The 20,000-nt window shown below is 38.3% G+C and overlaps 1 protein-coding gene across 6 annotated transcripts in view; it reads right to left on the reverse strand.

Moving 5' to 3' along the window:
* fam13a (family with sequence similarity 13 member A) overlaps window positions 1-20,000 on the reverse strand; it is a 183,306-nt gene that overhangs the window by 143,654 nt on the left and 19,652 nt on the right. For 5 of the 6 annotated variants that reach the window (XM_062032615.1, XM_062032614.1, XM_062032613.1 and 2 more), the window contains exons 3-4: window positions 12,983-13,189; window positions 4,757-4,934 (exon numbers count right to left, since the gene is read on the reverse strand). In XM_062032615.1, coding sequence (XP_061888599.1) covers window positions 4,757-4,934; window positions 12,983-13,189 — 385 coding nt within the window. The remainder of the gene's footprint in view (window positions 1-4,756; window positions 4,935-12,982; window positions 13,190-20,000) is intronic. The other variant, XM_062032617.1, reaches the window with a different exon arrangement.

Raw genomic sequence — 20,000 nt, forward strand, 5'->3', positions numbered from 1 at the left:
TTTAATAAAAAAATAAAAAAAAAATAAAAAAAAGCCGATACTGATAATAAAAAAACCGATACCGATAATTTCCGATATTACATTTTAACGGACATCTCTAGTTTGAACAAAATGAAAGATTGTCCCGCAGAGTTTATTAGTGGAGCATGCGGAGGGAAACCCGAGTAGGATTCTAATAAATAGGCCAGCGCTCACATCATTATTTATTCATGTGTTCATTGAGCGAGGACACGCCCTGCTGGTATTGTGTGTCACCCTTGTTTGTTGCTGCAACTTTAACATTCATAAAATAACGTCAGACTCCCAAACATGATGTTTTTGTGTATCAATATGGTTGGAGTGTGTTGATACCTCAAATGGGGAGTAAGCCCTAAGCCAGACCTGGGCAAATTCAGGCCCGAGGGCCACATGCGGCCCGTTAAGCTTTTCAATCTGGCCCGCTGGACATTCCAAAATAATTTTTTTAGATGTAGTGTATCTGCCATTATGATGTGCAGTCATGTTTTCTAATGACCGTAAGTCTTCAACTATACTAAGTATTTCAATGCTTGGAATCTGCGCTTTTGCATGATATTTTAGTGACTAGTGTTGTTCCGATACCAATATTATTTCGATACTTTTCGGTACTTTTCTAAATAAAGGGGACCAGAAAATATTGCATTATTGGTTTTATTTAAAAAAAAATTTTTAGGGTGTGGCGGACCGGTACTTTTCAGCGGCGGTATGGTACCGAATATGATTCATTAGTATTGCGGTACTATACTAATACCCGTATACCGTACAACCCTACTAGTTACTAGGGATGATGTTTGATAAGAAATTATCGAGTTCGAGCCCATTATTGAATACTCTTATCGAACCGATTCCTTATCGAATCCAGATAGGTTGTTGTATATGGAAAAAAACAATATTTAGTTTAACAAAAGCTCACTTTTATTTTACAAGAAAAAAATAAAATAAAATAGTTAAATAAATATTGACTGTTACCCCCCCTAAAAAAAGAAAAATAAATATTGACTGTTGTTACCTAAAGTATATTAAGTGGGATTTTTCAGAAAAACAAATATACACAGTAACACAAGAACAACCTGTCTCTGTGATCACTATAGGTGTATAAATAATAATATAGTGTTAAATAAAATCAGTCCCTTGGGCACAAAACTGAAAATAATACAGCTCTCCAAAAAGTGCACTTCTGCTGCTATTGGAACATACTAACTACACACACAGGCAGGCAGCTAACAAACAATCCAAGACGTCTAATAAAGTTCCAAAGCAGATTAATCCATTTAGGCTCTTTATTGTTGTTGATCTTGCTTTGTCTTTTCCTATCTTTACTTTTGTCTTGCACTGGTTTTTTTTTAAAACTGAAATACACACAATGACAAATGTATAAGCTATGTGATTCAATTAACATACTGAAATGTAATACACAATATGTAAACATTAGCTTCACAGAAATATACAGTACTATCATCAAACAAATACTTCTGAGTGTTGAAACTATTTCGATGGTGGAAATATCCGACTGGCAGCCATTTTAAGTCCTCAAAACATCCATTGAAACAGTGCACAAAAATCGTTTTTCAATAAACATCTTAGTATCAAATGTAACCACTTTCCACCTTAATATTGAGTTACATAAACAAGTTAAACAGTTTACTTACAGACTTATCTTTTCCAAGGCTTGTAAGAGCTAACACAACTTGTCTACTTCTCAATTGTCTCATGAACTTAACTGACGTCGTCAACCCGGAAGTGCCCAAACTATTGACGCGTAGTATTTTCATATCGCCACAAGGTGTCAGTAAGAGTCTACAATCAAATGGGCATAACATTGCCCATTTGGGATTCGTTCCCAGGGATTCGAATAAGGAACCAACTCTTTTTCTTTACTATAGTGGCCTCGATAACGGGAACCGGTTCTCAAAAAGGGATTCGAGTCCATGGAATCGGTTCTTTTCTTATTGAACAACCGGGAGAATCGGTTTCGAACATCACCCCTACTAGTTACTATGGTAATCTACGTCACAGCAGCTCAGACGAGGTACCAAGCAGTGTGGGTGGGGAGCGTTTCCACAGAGTGTGTCCAGAGCCTGAAATGTGGGTGTCAAGGACAAACGCGGAAGGAGATTTTTACAAGAAAGTTCTAAAGCTTAGTGATGTATAAAATATATCAGATTGTAGATGTTTTTTGTTTTTTGTACCCTTCACGTTCATATTTCGCTGTGTTTGTTGCATTTTTGTTACATTTGGCTTGATTGTAAAATATGTGGATTGAAAGGGGGTGTGACGTTCATATGTTCTCAATATTCAGGGTTTTATCGTTCATAGAAAAAAATAAAATTCCATTCCGTTTTTAAGGCGGTCTGTCATAACATTTTTAGCATTCAATCAGACTTTATTGTGAGGTTTTGTATTAGTTTTCCTAAAAATAGATATACCGGCCCCCAGACACATTTTTTTTCCTCTAAATTTGGCCCCCCGAGTCAAAATAATTGCCCAGGCCTGCACTAAGCAGTGATAATGTAAAAACAATATCATCAAGTATGATTTAGGGCAGGGGTCACCAACGCGGTGCCCGCGGGCACCAGGTAGCCCGTAAGGACCAGATGAGTAGCCCGCTGGCCTGTTCTAAAAATAGCTCAAATAGCAGCACTTACCAGTGAGCTTCCTCTATTTTTTAAATTGTATTTATTTACTAGCAAGCTGGTCTCGCTTTGCCCGACATTTTTAATTCTAAAAGAGACAAAACTCAAATAGAATTTGAATATCCAAGAAAATATTTTAAAGACTTGGTCTTCACTTGTTTAAATTAATTCATTCATTTTTTTTTACTTTGCTTCTTATAACTTTCAGAAAGACAATTTTAGAGAAAAAATACAACCTTAAAAATGATTTTAGGATTTTTAAAACACATATACCTTTTTACCTTTTAAATTCCTTCCTCTTCTTTCCTGACAATTTAAATCAATGTTCAAGTAAAAAAAATGTTTTTATTGTAAAGAATAATAAATACATTTTAATTTAATTCTTCATTTTAGCTTCTGTTTTTTCGACGAAGAATATTTGTGAAATATTTCTTCAAACTTATTATGATTAAAATTCAAATGCTTTGTTTTATTAGTCAACATTGCAACTTTTTCTAAATTACATTTAACCTTTAAGCTTTTTTATTTCACTTTTGTTATGTTTTTGTTTATTTTAATTAGTATTTTTAGAATGTGCCGTGGGCCTTTAAAACATTAGCTGTGGGCCGCAAATGGCCTCCGGGGCACACTTTTGACACCCCTACTACAGATAATAAAAAATTAAATGTGATAAATCTATGGATAAAAAGCAGAGCCTGGCGACGCATGCACGTTTATCATAACTCTCTCTCTCTCTCTGTCTCTGCCCCTCCCTCACCAATGCTGCTGCGCGCACAATTTGTTTTGTTTTTAACCCCTTCTTAACCCTGAACGTACATTGAAAATACACGCAACCCTAACTCAAAATGCCGGACATTTGAGGCATTTAAGAAACTCTGCAAAAGAGGACATGTCCGGTGAAAAGAGGACGTATGGTCAGTCTATCCTAGCCCGTTAGCTGCTAGCATGCCGTGTGTTGTGCCTCGGTGTGCATTGTTTACACAACGTGCGTTACGCTACTTAATATGTCTGTGTGGAAACTCGTTCGGTACACCTCCGGACCGAACCGGAACCCCCGTACCGAAACGGTTCAATACAAATACACGTACCGTTACACCCCTAAGCAAAACACAACAAAAATGTAACAAACAGCGAAATATGAATGCAAAGTGTAATAAACACCTACAATGTGATATATTATTACGGTACTTTTATGCAGACATTTGTTGCAAAAATTTGCTTCCTATCTGTTTCTGACACATGCTTTTGGGGCTGGCTGCTCTGAAAACAAACCCCGCCCACTCTGCTTTGTTCCGTGTCTGAGCTGCTGTGACGTAGATTACCCTAATAACTCCTATAACACTCAAAAGCGCAGATTTCAAACATTGAAATTAGGGACGTCCGATAATATCGGCCTGCCGATATTATCGTCCGATAAATGCGTTAAAATGTAATATCGGAAATTATCGGTATCGTTTTTTTTATTATCGGTATCGTTTTTTGTTTTTTTTTGTTTTTTTTAATTAAATCAACATAAAAAACACAAGATACACTTACAATTAATGCACCAACCCAAAAAACCTCCCTCCTCATTCACACAAAATGGTTGTTTCTTTCTGTTATTAATATTCTGGTTCCTACATTATTTATCAATATATATCAATACAGTCTGCAAGGGATACAGTCCGTAAGCACACATGATTGTGCGTGCTGCTGGTCCACTAATAGTACTAACCTTTAACACTTAATTTGACTCATTTTCATTAATTACTAGTTTCTATGTAACTGTTTTTATATTGTTTTACTTTCTTTTTTATTCAAGAAAATGTTTTTAATTTATCTTATTTTATTTTATAATTTTTTAAAAAAAGTACCTTATCTTCACCATACCTGGTTGTCCAAATTAGGCATAATAATGTGTTAATTCCACGACTGTATATATCGGTTGATATCGGTATCTGTAATTAAAGAGTTGGACAATATCGGAATATCGGATATCGGCAAAAAGCCATTATCGGACATCCCTAATTGAAATACTTTGTATAGTTCAAGACTTAGGGTCATTTAAAAACAGCACTGCGCATCATAATAATGGATAATAAGCCTTGGCTGAGGCGGACACTCACTGGAAGACGCTGGGCCCAAACACAGTGGCCAGGTTGTGTGCGGTCATGCGGTTCTCCTTGTGGTTGCTCTCCACCTTTGTGAGGAAGTGACACAAGTAACGCAGCAGGCTGTGGTGGACATCTGGAAGCTGCTTCAGCAGGTCCCTCAGGTCTGAGCAGGAGCCGTCGTCGCCGCATTCTACAGACACACGCGCAAAAACAACACACGGTTAAGCTATCGTGGGATCTCCGGGTGTGTCTTCATTTTGAGCAACTGATGCTTTCGGAGCCGCTGGGTGCTTATAGCGTGAGTACTTGGGGTAGGGGCCCCACATCCACTAGGGTGGCAGCATCTACAACTCATTTTTGTCTAAAGTGTCCCATCAGATAGTCAAAATCAAGGGCCAGGGACCAGATGTTTCATGTGGCCCGCTACTTCAAATGTGGCTGCCATTTTGTTGATATAAAAAAATCTGATACAGGTCACAAATGGGCAAAAAAAAATCGGAATTGACCCGCAGTGTAAACAAAACCCGAGTTACCAGCTTTGAAAAATGGGCTGATATTTTCATATACCGTATTTTTTCGGACTATAAGGCGCACTTAAAAGAGTTTCATTTTCTCTCTTTATTCGGTACATGGTGAAATTATAAGTGTGACCAGTAGATGGCAGTCACACATAAGAGATACGGGTAGACTAGGGATGATGTTCGAAATCGGTTCTCCCGGTTGTTCGATAAGAAAAGAACCGATTCCATGGACTCAAATCCCTTTTTGAGAACCGATTCCCGTTATCGAGGCCACTATAGTAAAGAAAAAGAGTTGGTTCTTTATTCGAATCCCTGGGAACGAATCCCTTCCCACGTACAGGAAATGCCCTGTGGGACCTGCAATGTTATGCCCATTTGATTGTAGACTCTTACTGACACCTTGTGGCGATATGAAAATACTACACGTCATTAGTTTGGGCACTTCCGGGTTGAGACAATTGAGAAGTAGACAAGTTGTGTTAGCTCTTACAAGCCTTGGAAAAGATAAGTCTGTAAGTAAACGGTTTAACTTGTTTATGTGACTCACATCCACTAGGGTGGCAGCATCTACAACTCATTTTTGTCAAAAGTGTCCCATCAGATAGTCAAAATCAAGGGCCAGGGACCAGATGTGGCCCGCCACTTTGTTTCATGTGGCCCGCTACTTCAAATGTGGCTGCCATTTTGTTGATATAAAAAAATCTGATACAGGTCACAAATGGGCAAAAAAAAATCGGAATTGACCCGCAGTGTAAACAAAACCCGAGTTACCAGCTTTGAAAAATGGGCTGATATTTTCATATACCGTATTTTTTCGGACTATAAGGCGCACTTAAAAGAGTTTCATTTTCTCTCTTTATTCGGTACATGGTGAAATTATAAGTGTGACCAGTAGATGGCAGTCACACATAAGAGATACGGGTAGACTAGGGATGATGTTCGAAATCGGTTCTCCCGGTTGTTCGATAAGAAAAGAACCAATTCCATGGACTCGAATCCCTTTTTGAGAACCGATTCCCGTTATCGAGGCCACTATAGTAAAGAAAAAGAGTTGGTTCTTTATTCGAATCCCTGGGAACGAATCCCTTCCCACATACAGGAAATGCCCTGTGGGACCTGCAACGTTATGCCCATTTGATTGTAGACTCTTACTGACACCTTGTGGCGATATGAAAATACTACGCGTCATTAGTTTGGGCACTTCCGGGTTGAGACAATTGAGAAGTAGACAAGTTGTGTTAGCTCTTACAAGCCTTGGAAAAGATAAGTCTGTAAGTAAACGGTTTAACTTGTTTATGTGACTCAATATTAAGGTGGAAAGTGTTTAAGTTTGATACTCAGATGTTTATTGAAAAACGATTTTTGTGCACTGTTTCAATTGATGTTTTGAGGACTTAAAATAGCTGCCAGTCGTGTATTTCCACCATCGAAATAGTTTCTACACTCAGAAGTATTTGTTTGATGATAGTACTGTATATTTGTGTGAAGCTAATATTTACATATTATGTATTACATTTCAGTATGTTAATTGAATCACATAGCTTATACATTTGTCATTGTGTGTATTTCAGTTTTAAAAAAACAAAAAACAGTCCAGTGCAAGACAAAAGTAAAGATAGGAAAAGACAAAGCAAGATCAACAACAATAAAGAGCCTACATGGATTAATCTGCTTTGAATTGTTTGTTAGCTGTCTGCCAAGCTGTATAACCTCAACACGTATAGTGAGGGTAGAACAGGCATTATGCAATTATTGCCAGGCTTCGCTCTCATGTAAGGGGGGAAGAATTGTTGATTGATGACTGTGGTGTTCTTAGTGTCATAGTGTGTGTAGTTAGTATGTTCCAATAGCAGCAGAAGTGCACTTTTTGGAGAGCTGTATTATTTTCAGTTTTGTGCCCAAGGGACTGAATTTATTTAACACTATATTATTATTTATACACCTATACTGATCACAGAGACAGGTTGTTTTTGTGTTACTGTATATATTTGTTTTTCTGAAAAATCCCACTTAATATACTTTGGGTAACAACAGTCAATATTTTAATTTAAAAAAAAATTTTTTTAGGGGGGGTAACAGTCAATATTTATTTATTTATTTTATTTTTTTCTTACAAAATAAAAGTGAGCTTTTGTTAAACCAAATATTGTGTTTTTTTCCATATACAACAACCTGGATTCGATAAGAGAATCGATAAGGAATCGGTTCGATAAGAGGATTCGATAATGGGCTCGAACTCGATAATTTCATTCCTAGTGTAGACTGCAATATGATGGCAGTCACACATAAGAGATACATGTAGACTGCAATATGACTCAAGTAAACAACACCAACATTTCATATGTTCCATTGAAAATATAGAACATTACACACGGCGCTCAAAAATCTATCAAAATGTTTTAGTAGGACTTTGGTAAGCTATGAAGCCACACCACTTGATGGATTGTACTGTGCTTCAACATACGAGTATTATTATGGTGTGTATATAAGGTAAGACATTATCTGGCGTTTTGTTTCGCAATATTATGCAAAAGCAACTTTTCTTACCTTCTGGTACCTGCTGATCTGTATTTTGGATCTGCATGAGCCCTGAAAATGTGCGCGCTTCAGCCTTTGTAGTCTGTGGCGACACCGTAGTCAATAAGCTTCTTATTTTTCTCTATCTTCTTGTTATGTGACATTCATCCTCCTCTGTTGCCATTTCTAATATAAAGTAGTGTAAAGTTCTTACTTATATCTGTCAGTAAACTCGCCATTAAAACGCTAAAACATACCGGTGTAGTGAGTTTACATTATTCACCCAAGGAACTTTAGTTATTAGAGAGTTCCGGTCGGACACTTTTTCACGGGACACATTTCGGGCGTTGTTGTTGCACTAGTGAGTCACGGCTGAGGAGATGCTGCTCCGTTATTGATGGAAGTAAAGTCTGAATGTCATTAAAACAGATAGCTCCATCTTTTGACACTTCTTCCACCCCCGTCCTTGCACGCTACACCGCTACAGCAAAGATGACGGGGAGAAGACGCTGCCGAAGGTGAGCCACGTAAATAAGACCCGCCCACAAAACGGCGCATCTGGAAGCGACTGTCAGAAAGCGGCTTGAAGTAAAACATCATTTGTGACCCGTGCTGGCAAAATGAGTCGGAATACGCACAGGCTAATTTTGACCTACAGGCAAATAAGTGAAAAAAATGTATCTTGGTCAAAAATGAGTCCATAAAGCCACAAACTAGCGATCCCAATCATCGAAATAGCAAGAAAACATCTTAAATCACCTTTATTTGAAGGTTTTGTACGGTTTTGTGTTAAAATTCCTTGAGAAAATCCAGTGTTTTCAACGCTCACTCGCGGCAATAAGGGGAAATCCCCCCTAGCCATATTTGCTATCATTGTGACGCCAAGTTGACCTACTTTCTAAAAATGAGCACGGAATTCCCGATGACGCCATTCTGAACCAATACAATTCGAGTTTTTAAACCTGTCCCGACGTAAACAAACCCGGCTTGTTGCTAACTGGAACACCGGTCGCTGTGAGGCGTACCCTCATTGGTTGAATCACCCCGCGCGGTGCATTGTGGTATCATGGCAGCGCCCTGATGAAAAACAACACAGTCATTCGAGCGGAATATTTGGTGAAAAAAGGTGATTTTCGAACATTTAATTATTATTTTTGTGGATAAGTTGGACCGTTTTACATTCCGTAATGGATTTAGAAGGTGGAGAGGGTACACATGCGGTTGCAAGTGCGCTAAATTCACTGCAGTCGACGAATCTTCTTAGTGCTGCTGGTCAGGAATATTACGGACAGCTGAAACAGCTGACAAACTGACCAGTGAACCAAAAAACTGTGACCATTTTTCTGCATTCTTTCGTATCTCAAGTTATCATTACGTATATGTATTGTTGCATTTGAACAATTGTATTGTTGATAATAAAGGTAAAGTACTGGTATTGTTTATTATCAATAGCACTATTTCTATTGGTATTCATATTGCTCCATTTTTAGTGTAATAATGCTCATTGTCATTTCTGTATTTTTTTTATTTAATTTTCGCTAACTGCTTATTTGCTATTACTTTTACCATCATATTTGTACATGTCGTATTTGCTAATGTTGCTCTGTTGTTGTTGTTGTTGTGTTTGCTGTTGTTGTTTTTGTCTCTCTGTCTAATCCCCCTCTTGTCCCCACAATTCCCCCCCACGTCTTCCTTTTTTTCTCTTTCTATCCCCTCCTGCTCCGGCCCGGCTGCACCAAATGATAATATAAATACATTTAATAAAGTCAAAATACAAGTAAGGCAACAAGAGAAGTATCCTACACTTCTCTTTTGTAAAGTAAATCTGAACAGCCGATATGGGCATCTACATCTGCTATATGATTTGCCCGAGAAGCTGGGCAGGACATTATAAAAAAATAAAATAAAATAAAATAAAACAAATAAAAAACTGTGAGATAACAGTGTTGACATTTTTGTACATAACCGTTTTCAATAGAGTTGAATATATATTTTTCCTTTAGACATGGGATTTGACTTTAATTGTACCAATTTTGGTGTTGCTACAAGGACTTTTAAGGTATGGTTGCTATGGAGTTTTGTTTTGCAACAATCTGTTCTGGAACAGTAAACTTTAAGCTGGTTTTTCTCAAAACGGACCCTCAAACTTGGTCGACTTCAATCGGATGTAACTCGGTCATTCGGTCACTCGACACCCATTGCTTTCGGTCTCCCCTAGAGGGGGGGGGGTTACCCACATATGCGGTCCTCTCCAAGGTTTCTCATAGTCATTCACATTGACGTCCCACTGGGGTGAGTTTTCCTTGCCCGTATGTGGGCTCTGTACCGAGGATGTCGTTGTGGCTTGTACAGCCCTTTGAGACACTTGTGATTTAGGGCTATATAAATAAACATTGATTGATTTTCTGTCCGATTCCAACAAACCATATATCATTTTGAAGGTCTTTAGATGGAGAATGTGGAAATAACAATAACTCCGTTTTTAAAATGTCCTCATTGTGACTCATTTTGCCAGCACAGGTCACATTTATGCAACATTTTGACCAAAGCACCACCATTACATGTTATGTAGACCACAAGGAAGTGTTTTGTATTTACAAAAATACATAATCCGGTGCGCCTTTTGTATGAAAATAGACCCGACTAGACCAACTCATCGGCAGTGCGCCTTATAATCCGGTGCGCCCTACGGTCCGGAAAATACGGTAATAATGTAACCTATGTTCTTTTATCTATATTGGGTTTGAAAAAAAAAAAAAACAGCCTGGTAAAAAGGCGCAATAAAAGCTGACAAAAACATCAATAAAATCCTATGCGCGACTGAAGTTCCCCGGTCTGTCTCCGGCTGGCACGGAAGGCTCCTTCCTTCCTGAAGTATGCAGGTATTTGCGCCGCAAAGAGCCTACAAATATGTTGATACTATTACCGGGGGAAAACATAATGGGGTCAGAGTTGGATAAACACATATAGCTTCTAATCACTACACACTATGACGCACGTGCGTCTGCGTGTTTGTGTGTACTAAAAGTGGGACGGGTGCTTGCTTTGGGGTCTTACAATTAGTAAGTTCATTCATTTCATCGCTATTAATCGAGTTTTGTCTGTAGGTTTACTTATAAATAACAGATTGAAGTTTTTTAACTTTGTGTGTTCAAGTAGGGATGTCCGATAATGGCTTTTTGCCGATATCCGATATTCCGATATTGTCCAACTCTTTAATTACAGATACCGATATCAACCGATACCGATATGCAGTCGTGGAATTAACACATTATTATGCCTAATTTGGACAACCATGTATGGTGAAGATAAGGTACTTTTTAAAAAAATAAAATAAAATAAGATAACTAAATTGAAAACATTTTCTTGAATAAAAAAGAAAGTAAAACAATATAAAAACAGTTACATAGAAACTAGTAATGAATGAAAATGAGTCAAATTAACTGTTAAAGGTTAGTACTATTAGTGGAGCAGCAGCACGCACAATCATGTGTGCTTACGGACTGTATCCCTTGCAGACTGTATTGATATATATTGATATATAATGTAGGAACCAGAATATTGATAACAGAAAGAAATGGGGGGAGGGAGGTTTTTTGGGTTGGTGCACTAATTGTAAGTGTATCTTGTGTTTTTTATGTTGATTTAATAAAAAACAACAAAAAAAAAACAACAACGATACAGATAATAAAAAAACCGATACCGATAATTTCCGATATTACATTTTAACGCATTTATCGGCATCCCTATGTTCAAGTTATTAACAGTATCAACTAGGGGTGTAACGGTACACAAAAATTTCGGTTCGGTACGTACCTCGGTTTAGAGGTCACGGTTCGGTTCATTTTCGGTACAGTAAGAAAACAACAAAATATAAATTGTTTGGGTATTTATTTACCAAATGTGTAAACAATGGCTTTATCCTTCTAACATTGGGAACACTATAATAATTCTGCCCACGTTAATCAACATTAAACTGCCTCAAGTTGTTGCTCAGATTAAATAAAATGACAAAACTTTTCTTGTACATATAAAAAGTGCAACATTAAACAGTTTTAAGTCAACTCATCATGCTTAATTTATTACAGCATTTGGGAAGCCTGTAGTTGATTTTTATTATGTAAATGTTATATTTGTATCAACATGTGATAGCAGGGACCCTGCCATTCAAAACTAGGCTGCTGCATTACTAATGATTCATGGCACTATAGCTGAAAAAATAGTACAATAGCAATAGGAGAGACTATTCATCCCTGAACACCATGGAGTTCATGTAGGCTTAATGATGCACTTACATTATTATATCAACTATCAGAGACAGAAACTCTTCATTTAACATAATGTCATTTTTTGCTGCTTCAACACAGCTCAATCAACACAGAAAAAGGTCAAGTGAAATAACAGACAGACAGGGCTTTGCTGTCCGTAACACACAGCGCAAAATGAGCTAACGTTACGCTAAAAGCTAATTAGCCTTCACCTCAAGCCAGGACTGCGAGCGAGCTGAACTGCCGTTTATATTTCTAGAAGGTCAACGGGCTCATAGTGATGTTACTAGTAGTTGACTGGGAGGTGTTTATCATAATTTGGGGAGAGTCCGCTGCCTGATGCTTACCTGCTAAACGCTAAGCACTGACTACATGCGCTCTGAATACGCACTGCTGATTGGCTGTTACCGCTCTGTTTGTAACCAATCAGATGGTTGTGTGGGTGGGACAATGCTAGGTGCTGTGTAGAGGACTGACAGAAACAGAGGCAGAAGGAAGCAGAGGCGGCTACTTAATATGTTCGTGTGGAAACTCGTTCGGTACACCTCCGAACCGAACCGAAACCCCCGTACCGAAACGGTTCAATACAAATACACGTACCGTTACACCCCTAGGTCTTACAATTAGTAAATTCATTCGTTCCATCGCCGTTAATCGTATTTTGTCTTTAGTTTACTTATAAATAACAGATTGACGTTTTTTAACTTTATTAAGTGTACCCTGGATTATTTTCAAGTTTTTAACACTATCAACATGGGACTGGACGATTTGCCTGCTTTATGCAAATGTTTAATAATATTATACAAAATGGACTTACACACGCACGAACACAAACGTCAATAAAAAAAATAGCATTATCTGCATTGACTTGGACAGCCCGAGTTACAATACGGCCTATTCAGTTCTATGTGTAAAGTGCAAAGTGTAAATACCTTGATAGTGAAGTATCAGCTCCTTTTGGACGGCAGAGTCCACGAGGCCCTGAGGCAAGTCCCTTAAGTACTTCTTTAGCAAGCTGGCCACCGTGCATATGTCCGAGTCGCTCATGTCCACGTCTTCTTCGTTCTCCAGCCGCTGTCTCAAGGCCTCCACAGCGCGGACGTTGCCGTTCACCCTGAACAAACCCTCCTGCCGCAACGCTGTAATAATAATAATAATACAAATGGAACCAATTATGTTTTTCCAATAAGATTGATTAAATTATGGACAGTCATCTTCAATTGTATTATTCCTCAAGAGAAATTGTGTATAGTACATATTTCTCTATAGTAAAAAAAATATATAAATCTTGTTTTATTTTATCAAAACAAATCAAGACTATGTGCAGCTGGGATAGGCTCCAGCACCCCCCGCGATACTGTATATATATATATATATATATATATATAATATACCATACTTGCCAACCCTCCCGTTTTTAGCGGGAGAATCCCGGTATTCAGCGCCTCTCCCGACAACCTCCCGGCAGAGATTTTCTCCCGACAAACTCCCGGTATTCAGCCGGAGCTGGAGGCCACGCCCCCTCCAGCTCAATGCGGACCTGAGACTGAGTGGGGACAGCCTGTTCTCACGTCCGCTTTCCCACAATATAAACAGCTTGCCTGCCCAACGACGTCATAACATCTACGGCTTTTAGAGACTAGAGTGCACAACTGCGCGCACAACAAGGAGACGAAGCGGAAGAACGAGGAAATTACAGACATCACATGGCGACGTCACCGACGAGCAAGATGAAGAAATACGCTTGCAAGTTCCAAAACAAATGGACACAACAATTTCAGTTCATTGAAGGGGAAGGTGTATGTTGCCTGTACATTTTTTTAGAACAGACTTCTCCATTGAACACGGTGGCCGAAATGATATACTCATCATGAACGGAGAAGTTAAACAGGACAATACTGCCATGTAGTGGATAGCCAACGGAACACTGAAATTCAAGTATTTATTTATTTTTTTCTATGTAAATAAAATAAATATATATATATACATATATATAGCTGGAATTCACTGAAAGTCAAGTATTTCAAAGACAGACAGACAGACAGACAGACAGACAGACAGACAGACAGATATATATATATATATATATATGTATATATATATATATATATATATATATATATATATATATAATATACCTTGTGACGTCACGCTAACATCACGTGACACCTCTGATGAAGGCTGCAGAAGAAAGATAGCCGAAACTTGTCAGTAGAGATGTCCGATAATATCGGTCTGCCGATGGCGTTAAAATGTAATATCGGAAATTATCGGTATCGATTTTTTTTTTATCAGTATCGTTTTTTGTTGTTGTTTTTTTAAAAATTAAATTTACATAAAAAACACAAGATACACTTACAATTAGTGCACCAACCCAAAAAACCTCCCTCCCTCATTTACACTCATTCACACAAAAGGGTTGTTTCTTTCTGTTATTAATATTCTGCTTCCTACATTATATATCAATATATATCAATACAGTCTGCAAGGGATACAGTCCGTAAGCACACATGATTGTGCGTGCTGCTGCTCCACTAATAATACTAACCTTTAACAGTTAATGTTACTCATTTTCATTAATTACTAGTTTCTATGTAACTGTTTTTATATTGTTTTACTTTCTTTTTTATTCAAGAAAATGTTTTTAATTTATTTATCTTATTTTATTTGATTCATTTTTTTAAAAAGTACCTTATCTTCACCATAGCTGGTTGTCCAAATTAGGCATAATAATGTGTTAATTCCACGACTGCATATATCGGTTGATATCGGTATCGGTTGATATCGGTATCGGTAATTAAAGAGTTGGACAATATCGGCATATCGGATATCGGCAAAAAGCCATTATCGGACATCCCTACTTGTCAGGTACAAAACTTTACCTTACTAGCCTATATAAATCAACCACTTATAAATACACATTAGTAGGCTAAATGAACCTCTTCAACAAAATAAGAAGAGTGTAATTAATAGGGCCCATTTTAGGGTGTACTTTACTTTGATAACCAGTGCGTCGCATGTACAGTATCTGGCCGATTACTTTGAACGCAAGTTTACAGATTTCATAACATTCTGTTTGTATTCGTCTTTTCTTTTAACATTCCTTAGCCTGCGCCTTCTTCGGTTGCAAAAAAAGCCAAAGAAAACAAAAAAGTGCCGTTAGTCCTTCGGTGCGAGTTGATCCCTTTTCTTTTACTGACATCTAGTGGTCAAACTCAAGAACTGTCGATTGTTCATTTACCCCCTATAATGGTTCTTTTCAGGGCGAGGTGCCTGAATATGCTTCATCAGTATCATGCTTCAAAAAGCTGTGCAGTACAAAACGTGTAGCCATTAATCCTGACTTTGTCACTTTGGATTAAAAAAAAAAAGAAGGTAGTTTTGTAAAGTGTTTTATATATTGTGCTCCTGAGGTAATGTTGCTGATAAATTTAAAAAGTAATATTATTCATGGAGTTTAATCTTAATTGTACTTTACTCTTTTAATTTCAGGCAAATTGATGTAATTTAAACATTTTCTGTTACATTGTAAAAAATTATGTCAATAAAGTTATACTACTACTACTATTGGGCAGCTAACATACACAAAGTGACTCTCTGGATCCAAGAACCTGAATTAATCTGGTGTAAGTCTGAAGCTAGTTCCTGTTCTACCTCTCTCTTGGATCTACTTACATCAAAATTACCTTATCGACCATCCCAATTTACTTGTAGTCCAATCGTCATTTCTACCCTTAGAATCTGGTCTCAATATAGAAATACTTTCGGCCTGCAGGGCTTATCCAACCACAGCCCTATTCATAATAACCACCTCTTGCTCCCTCCTAGCACAGATGCAGCCTTTTCTCTATGGAAGCAGTCAAGCCTTAGCAGGCTAAAGGACTTATATATTGGTGATGTCTTCGCTAGTTTCAGTGAACTGTGTAAAAAATTTGACCTACCAAAATCTCACCTATTTCGATACTTTCAGGTTCGTAATTTTGTTCAATCAAATAGTCTCTTTTTCCCTAATACTCCACCTAATTCGCTAATTGACTCAATTTGAGATATTCCCACAAATCAGAAAGGCCTAATCTCCAAAATCTACATCTTAATATCCCAGTTTAGTAAAACGTCTCTTGATAAAATTAGAGGGAATTGGGAAGAAGAGCTTGGCAGATCTATAGATGATGGAGATTGGGATTCTGCCTTAACCCGAATTAACAACAGTACATCCTGTTCAAGGCTTAATTTAATACAATGTAAAGGCCTACTGAAAGCCACTACTAGCGACCACAGAGTCTGATAGTTTATATATCAATGATGAAATCTTAACATTGCAACACATGCCAATACGGCCGGGTTAACTTATAAAGTGACATTTTAAAATTCCCGCCACACTTCCGGTTGAAAAACTCCTTTGGATATGATTTATGCGCGTGACGTCACAAAATCCACGGAAGTGGTTGGACCCCATCGGACCCGATACAGAAACCTCTTGTTTTCTTCGCCAAAATTCCACAGTATTCTGGACATCTGTGTTGGTGAATCTTTTGCAATTTGTAGGTGGGATCCATCGGTGTATTAGCGGCTAAGTACAATACTTACAGCAACACAACAAGGACTACTTACTACGCCTAGCCGATGCTTGCCGCCAAACCCACGGATGAAGTCCTTCGTCGCGCCATTGATCGCTGGAACGCAGGTGAGCACGGCTGTTGATGGGAAGATGAGGTGGAGCGCTAATGTTTTTATCATAGTTCTGTGAGGTCCGGTTGCTAAGTTGCTAAATTAGCCTTAGCGTCGTTAGCAACAGCATTGTTAAGCCTTACCAGGCTGATAATTTTTAACTGTGTAGTTACATGTCCATGGTTTAATAGTATTGTTCATCTTCTGTCTATCCTTCCAGTCAGGGATTTATTTATTTTGTTTCTATCTGCGTTTGAGAACGATGCTATCACGTTAGCTCAGTAGCTAAGTGTGTCACCGATGTATTGTCGTGGGGATAAAAGTCACTTTAAATGTCCATTTCGCATTCTAGACTCTCATTTTCAAGAGGATATAGTATCCGAGGTGGTTTAAAATACAAATCCGTGATCCACAATAGAAAAAGGAGAGAGTGTGGAATCCAATGAGCCAGCTTGTACCTAAGTTACGGTCAGAGCGAAAAAAGATACGTCCATCACTGCCTCTCAAGTCCTTCACTGTAACGTTCCTCATCTACGAATCTTTCATCCTCGCTCAAATTAATGGGGTAATCGTCGCTTTGTCGCTCCGAATCTCTCGCTCCATTGTAAACAACGGGGAATTGTGAGGAATACTAGCTCCTGTGACATCACGCTACTTCAAGGCTTTTTTTTATCAGCGAGCAAAAGTTGCGAACTTTATCGTCGATTTTCTCTACTAAATCCTTTCAGCAAAAATATGGCAATATCGCGAAATGATCAAGTATGACACATAGAATGGATCTGCTATTACCGTTTAAATTTAAAAAATTTCATTTCAGTAGGCCTTTAACGTCGTCCACCGTATCTATTTCACTAATTCCAAACTCTCGAAAATATACCCCAATATCTCGGATACTTGTAACAGATGTCACATGTCACCTGCAAACATGACGCACATGTTTTGGTCTTGTCCCCATTTGCTGGACTATTGGACAACTATTTTCAAACACCTTGCTAAGGCATTGGATTTAAACCTGACACCATGTGCAGAAATGGCCATTTTTGGGACGGTATCAGATCCCCAAATAAGGAGAAAATTTCAGGATAGTATCGCCTTTGCATCCTTATTAGCACGTAGAAGAATTTTGCTGGAGTGGAAGTCACCATTTTGCCCCAAAGCCTCCTTATGGCTTAAAGACCTTATGATTTATTTAGATCGGGAGAAAATAAAGTTCAATTTTAGGGGGGCACCTGGGAAGTTTTATTCTGTTTGGGGCGGTGTGGTTGACTACATAGCTAAATTAAAGACGCTATAGGACACATGAAAAGTTTACCTTTCACAAGCCAGCTTCCTTTTTCATTTTTTATTTACATTTATTCTGGGTGTATATTTACTATCTGCCTATGTTGAGAAGAAAGTAATGTACTAATTATTTTCCATTTGTGACTGTACCTTTAACTTATGTAGGACCTGGGGGGGGTGGGGGGAGGTGTATGGGGTATGTGTTGGGTTGCTGTTCTTGGAAGTGGGTGGGGAAAAAAAGGGGAAAATGTGATTACTGTTCTATTGTATATTGTAATACCTGTCAAATTCAATAAAAACATTTATTAAAAAAATAAAATAAAATAAAATAAAAAATAGTTATTTTTTTGGAAGTTGATCTATATTTTTCTGTTTTTAAATGTTATTAAGTATACAATGTTATGCAGATGTGTACTTACATAACAATTTCATAGACAAGTGATACTATTTTTAGTCACAGCTGAGAGGGGGGGGGGGCACAAAATGTTTTCTTCTTCCTTTGGGGGGGGGGGAAATAATTGAGAATCACTATTTTAAATGCACTTTTCACTTTGTAAAACTTTATAACAAGTAACGTTGCATATATTCTACATGCCGATTCTCTCTGTAGGAACTTCTTGACATATCAAAAAAAAACTGTTACGCACTGCTTTTAAAGGCCTACTGAAATGATTTTTTTTAATTTAAACGGGAATAGCAGATCCATTCTATGTGTCATACTTGATCATTTCGCGATATTGCCATATTTTTGCTGAAAGGATTTAGTAGAGAAAATCGACGATAAAGTTCGCAACTTTTGCTCGTTGATTAAAAAAAAAGCCTTGCCTGTAGCGGAAGTAGCGTGACGTCACAGGAGCTAGTATTCCTCACAATTCCCCGTTGTTTACAATGGAGCGAGAGAGATTCGGACCGAGAAAGTGACGATTACCCCGTTAATTTGAGCGAGGATGAAAGATTCGTGGATGAGGAACGTTACAGTGAAGGACTTGAGAGGCAGCGATGGACGTACCTTTTTTCGCTCTGACCGTAACTTAGGTACAAGCTGGCTCATTGGATTCCACACTCTCCTTTTTCTATTGTGGATCACGGATTTGTATTTTAAACCACCTCGGATACTATATCCTCTTGAAAATGAGAGTCGAGAACGCGAAATGGACATTTAAAGTGACTTTTATCTCCACGACAATACATCGGCGAAATGCTTTAGCTACGAGCTAACGTGATAGAAACAAAAAAAATAAACCCCTGACTGGAAGGATAGATAGAAAATCAACAATACTATTAAACCGTGGACATGTAAATACACGGTTAATGCTTTCCAGGCTGGCGAAGGTTAACAATGCTATGCTAACGACGCCATTGAAGCTAACTTAGCAACCGGACCGCACAGAGCTAAGCTAAAAACATTAGCTCTCCACCTACGCCAGCCAGCCCTCATCTGCTCATCAACACCCGTGCTCACCTGCGTTCCAGCGATCGGCAGAAGAACGAAGGACTTCGCCCGATGCGTTTGGCGGCCCGGAGACGTAGGAAGTCAAGGTGAGGTCGGCGGCTAGCGCGTCTGCTCTCCAACAAAGTCCTCCTGGTTGTGTTGCTGTAGTCCGCTGCTAATACACCGATCCCACCTACAACTGTCTTCTTTGCAGCCTTCATTGTTCATTAAACAAATTGCAAAAGATGTCCAGAATACTGTGGAATTATGAAATGAAAACAGAGCTTTTTGTGTAGGATTCTACGGGGTACCATAACTTCCGTTACTCTGACTTCGTCACGCGCATACGTCATCATACCGCGACGTTTCAGCCGGATATTTCCCGGGAAATTTTAAATGTCACTTTATAAGTTAACCCGGCCGTATTGGCATGTGTTGCAATGTTAAGATTTCTTAATTGACATATAAACTATCAGACTGCGTGGTTGCGAGTAGTGGCTTTCAGTAGGCCTTTAACATATCCATCCATCCATTTTCTACCGCTTGTCCCTTTTTGGTGTCGCGGTGGG

The sequence above is a fragment of the Entelurus aequoreus genome, linkage group LG22 (genome assembly GCF_033978785.1).
Source record: "Entelurus aequoreus isolate RoL-2023_Sb linkage group LG22, RoL_Eaeq_v1.1, whole genome shotgun sequence".
NCBI lineage: Eukaryota > Metazoa > Chordata > Actinopteri > Syngnathiformes > Syngnathidae > Entelurus > Entelurus aequoreus.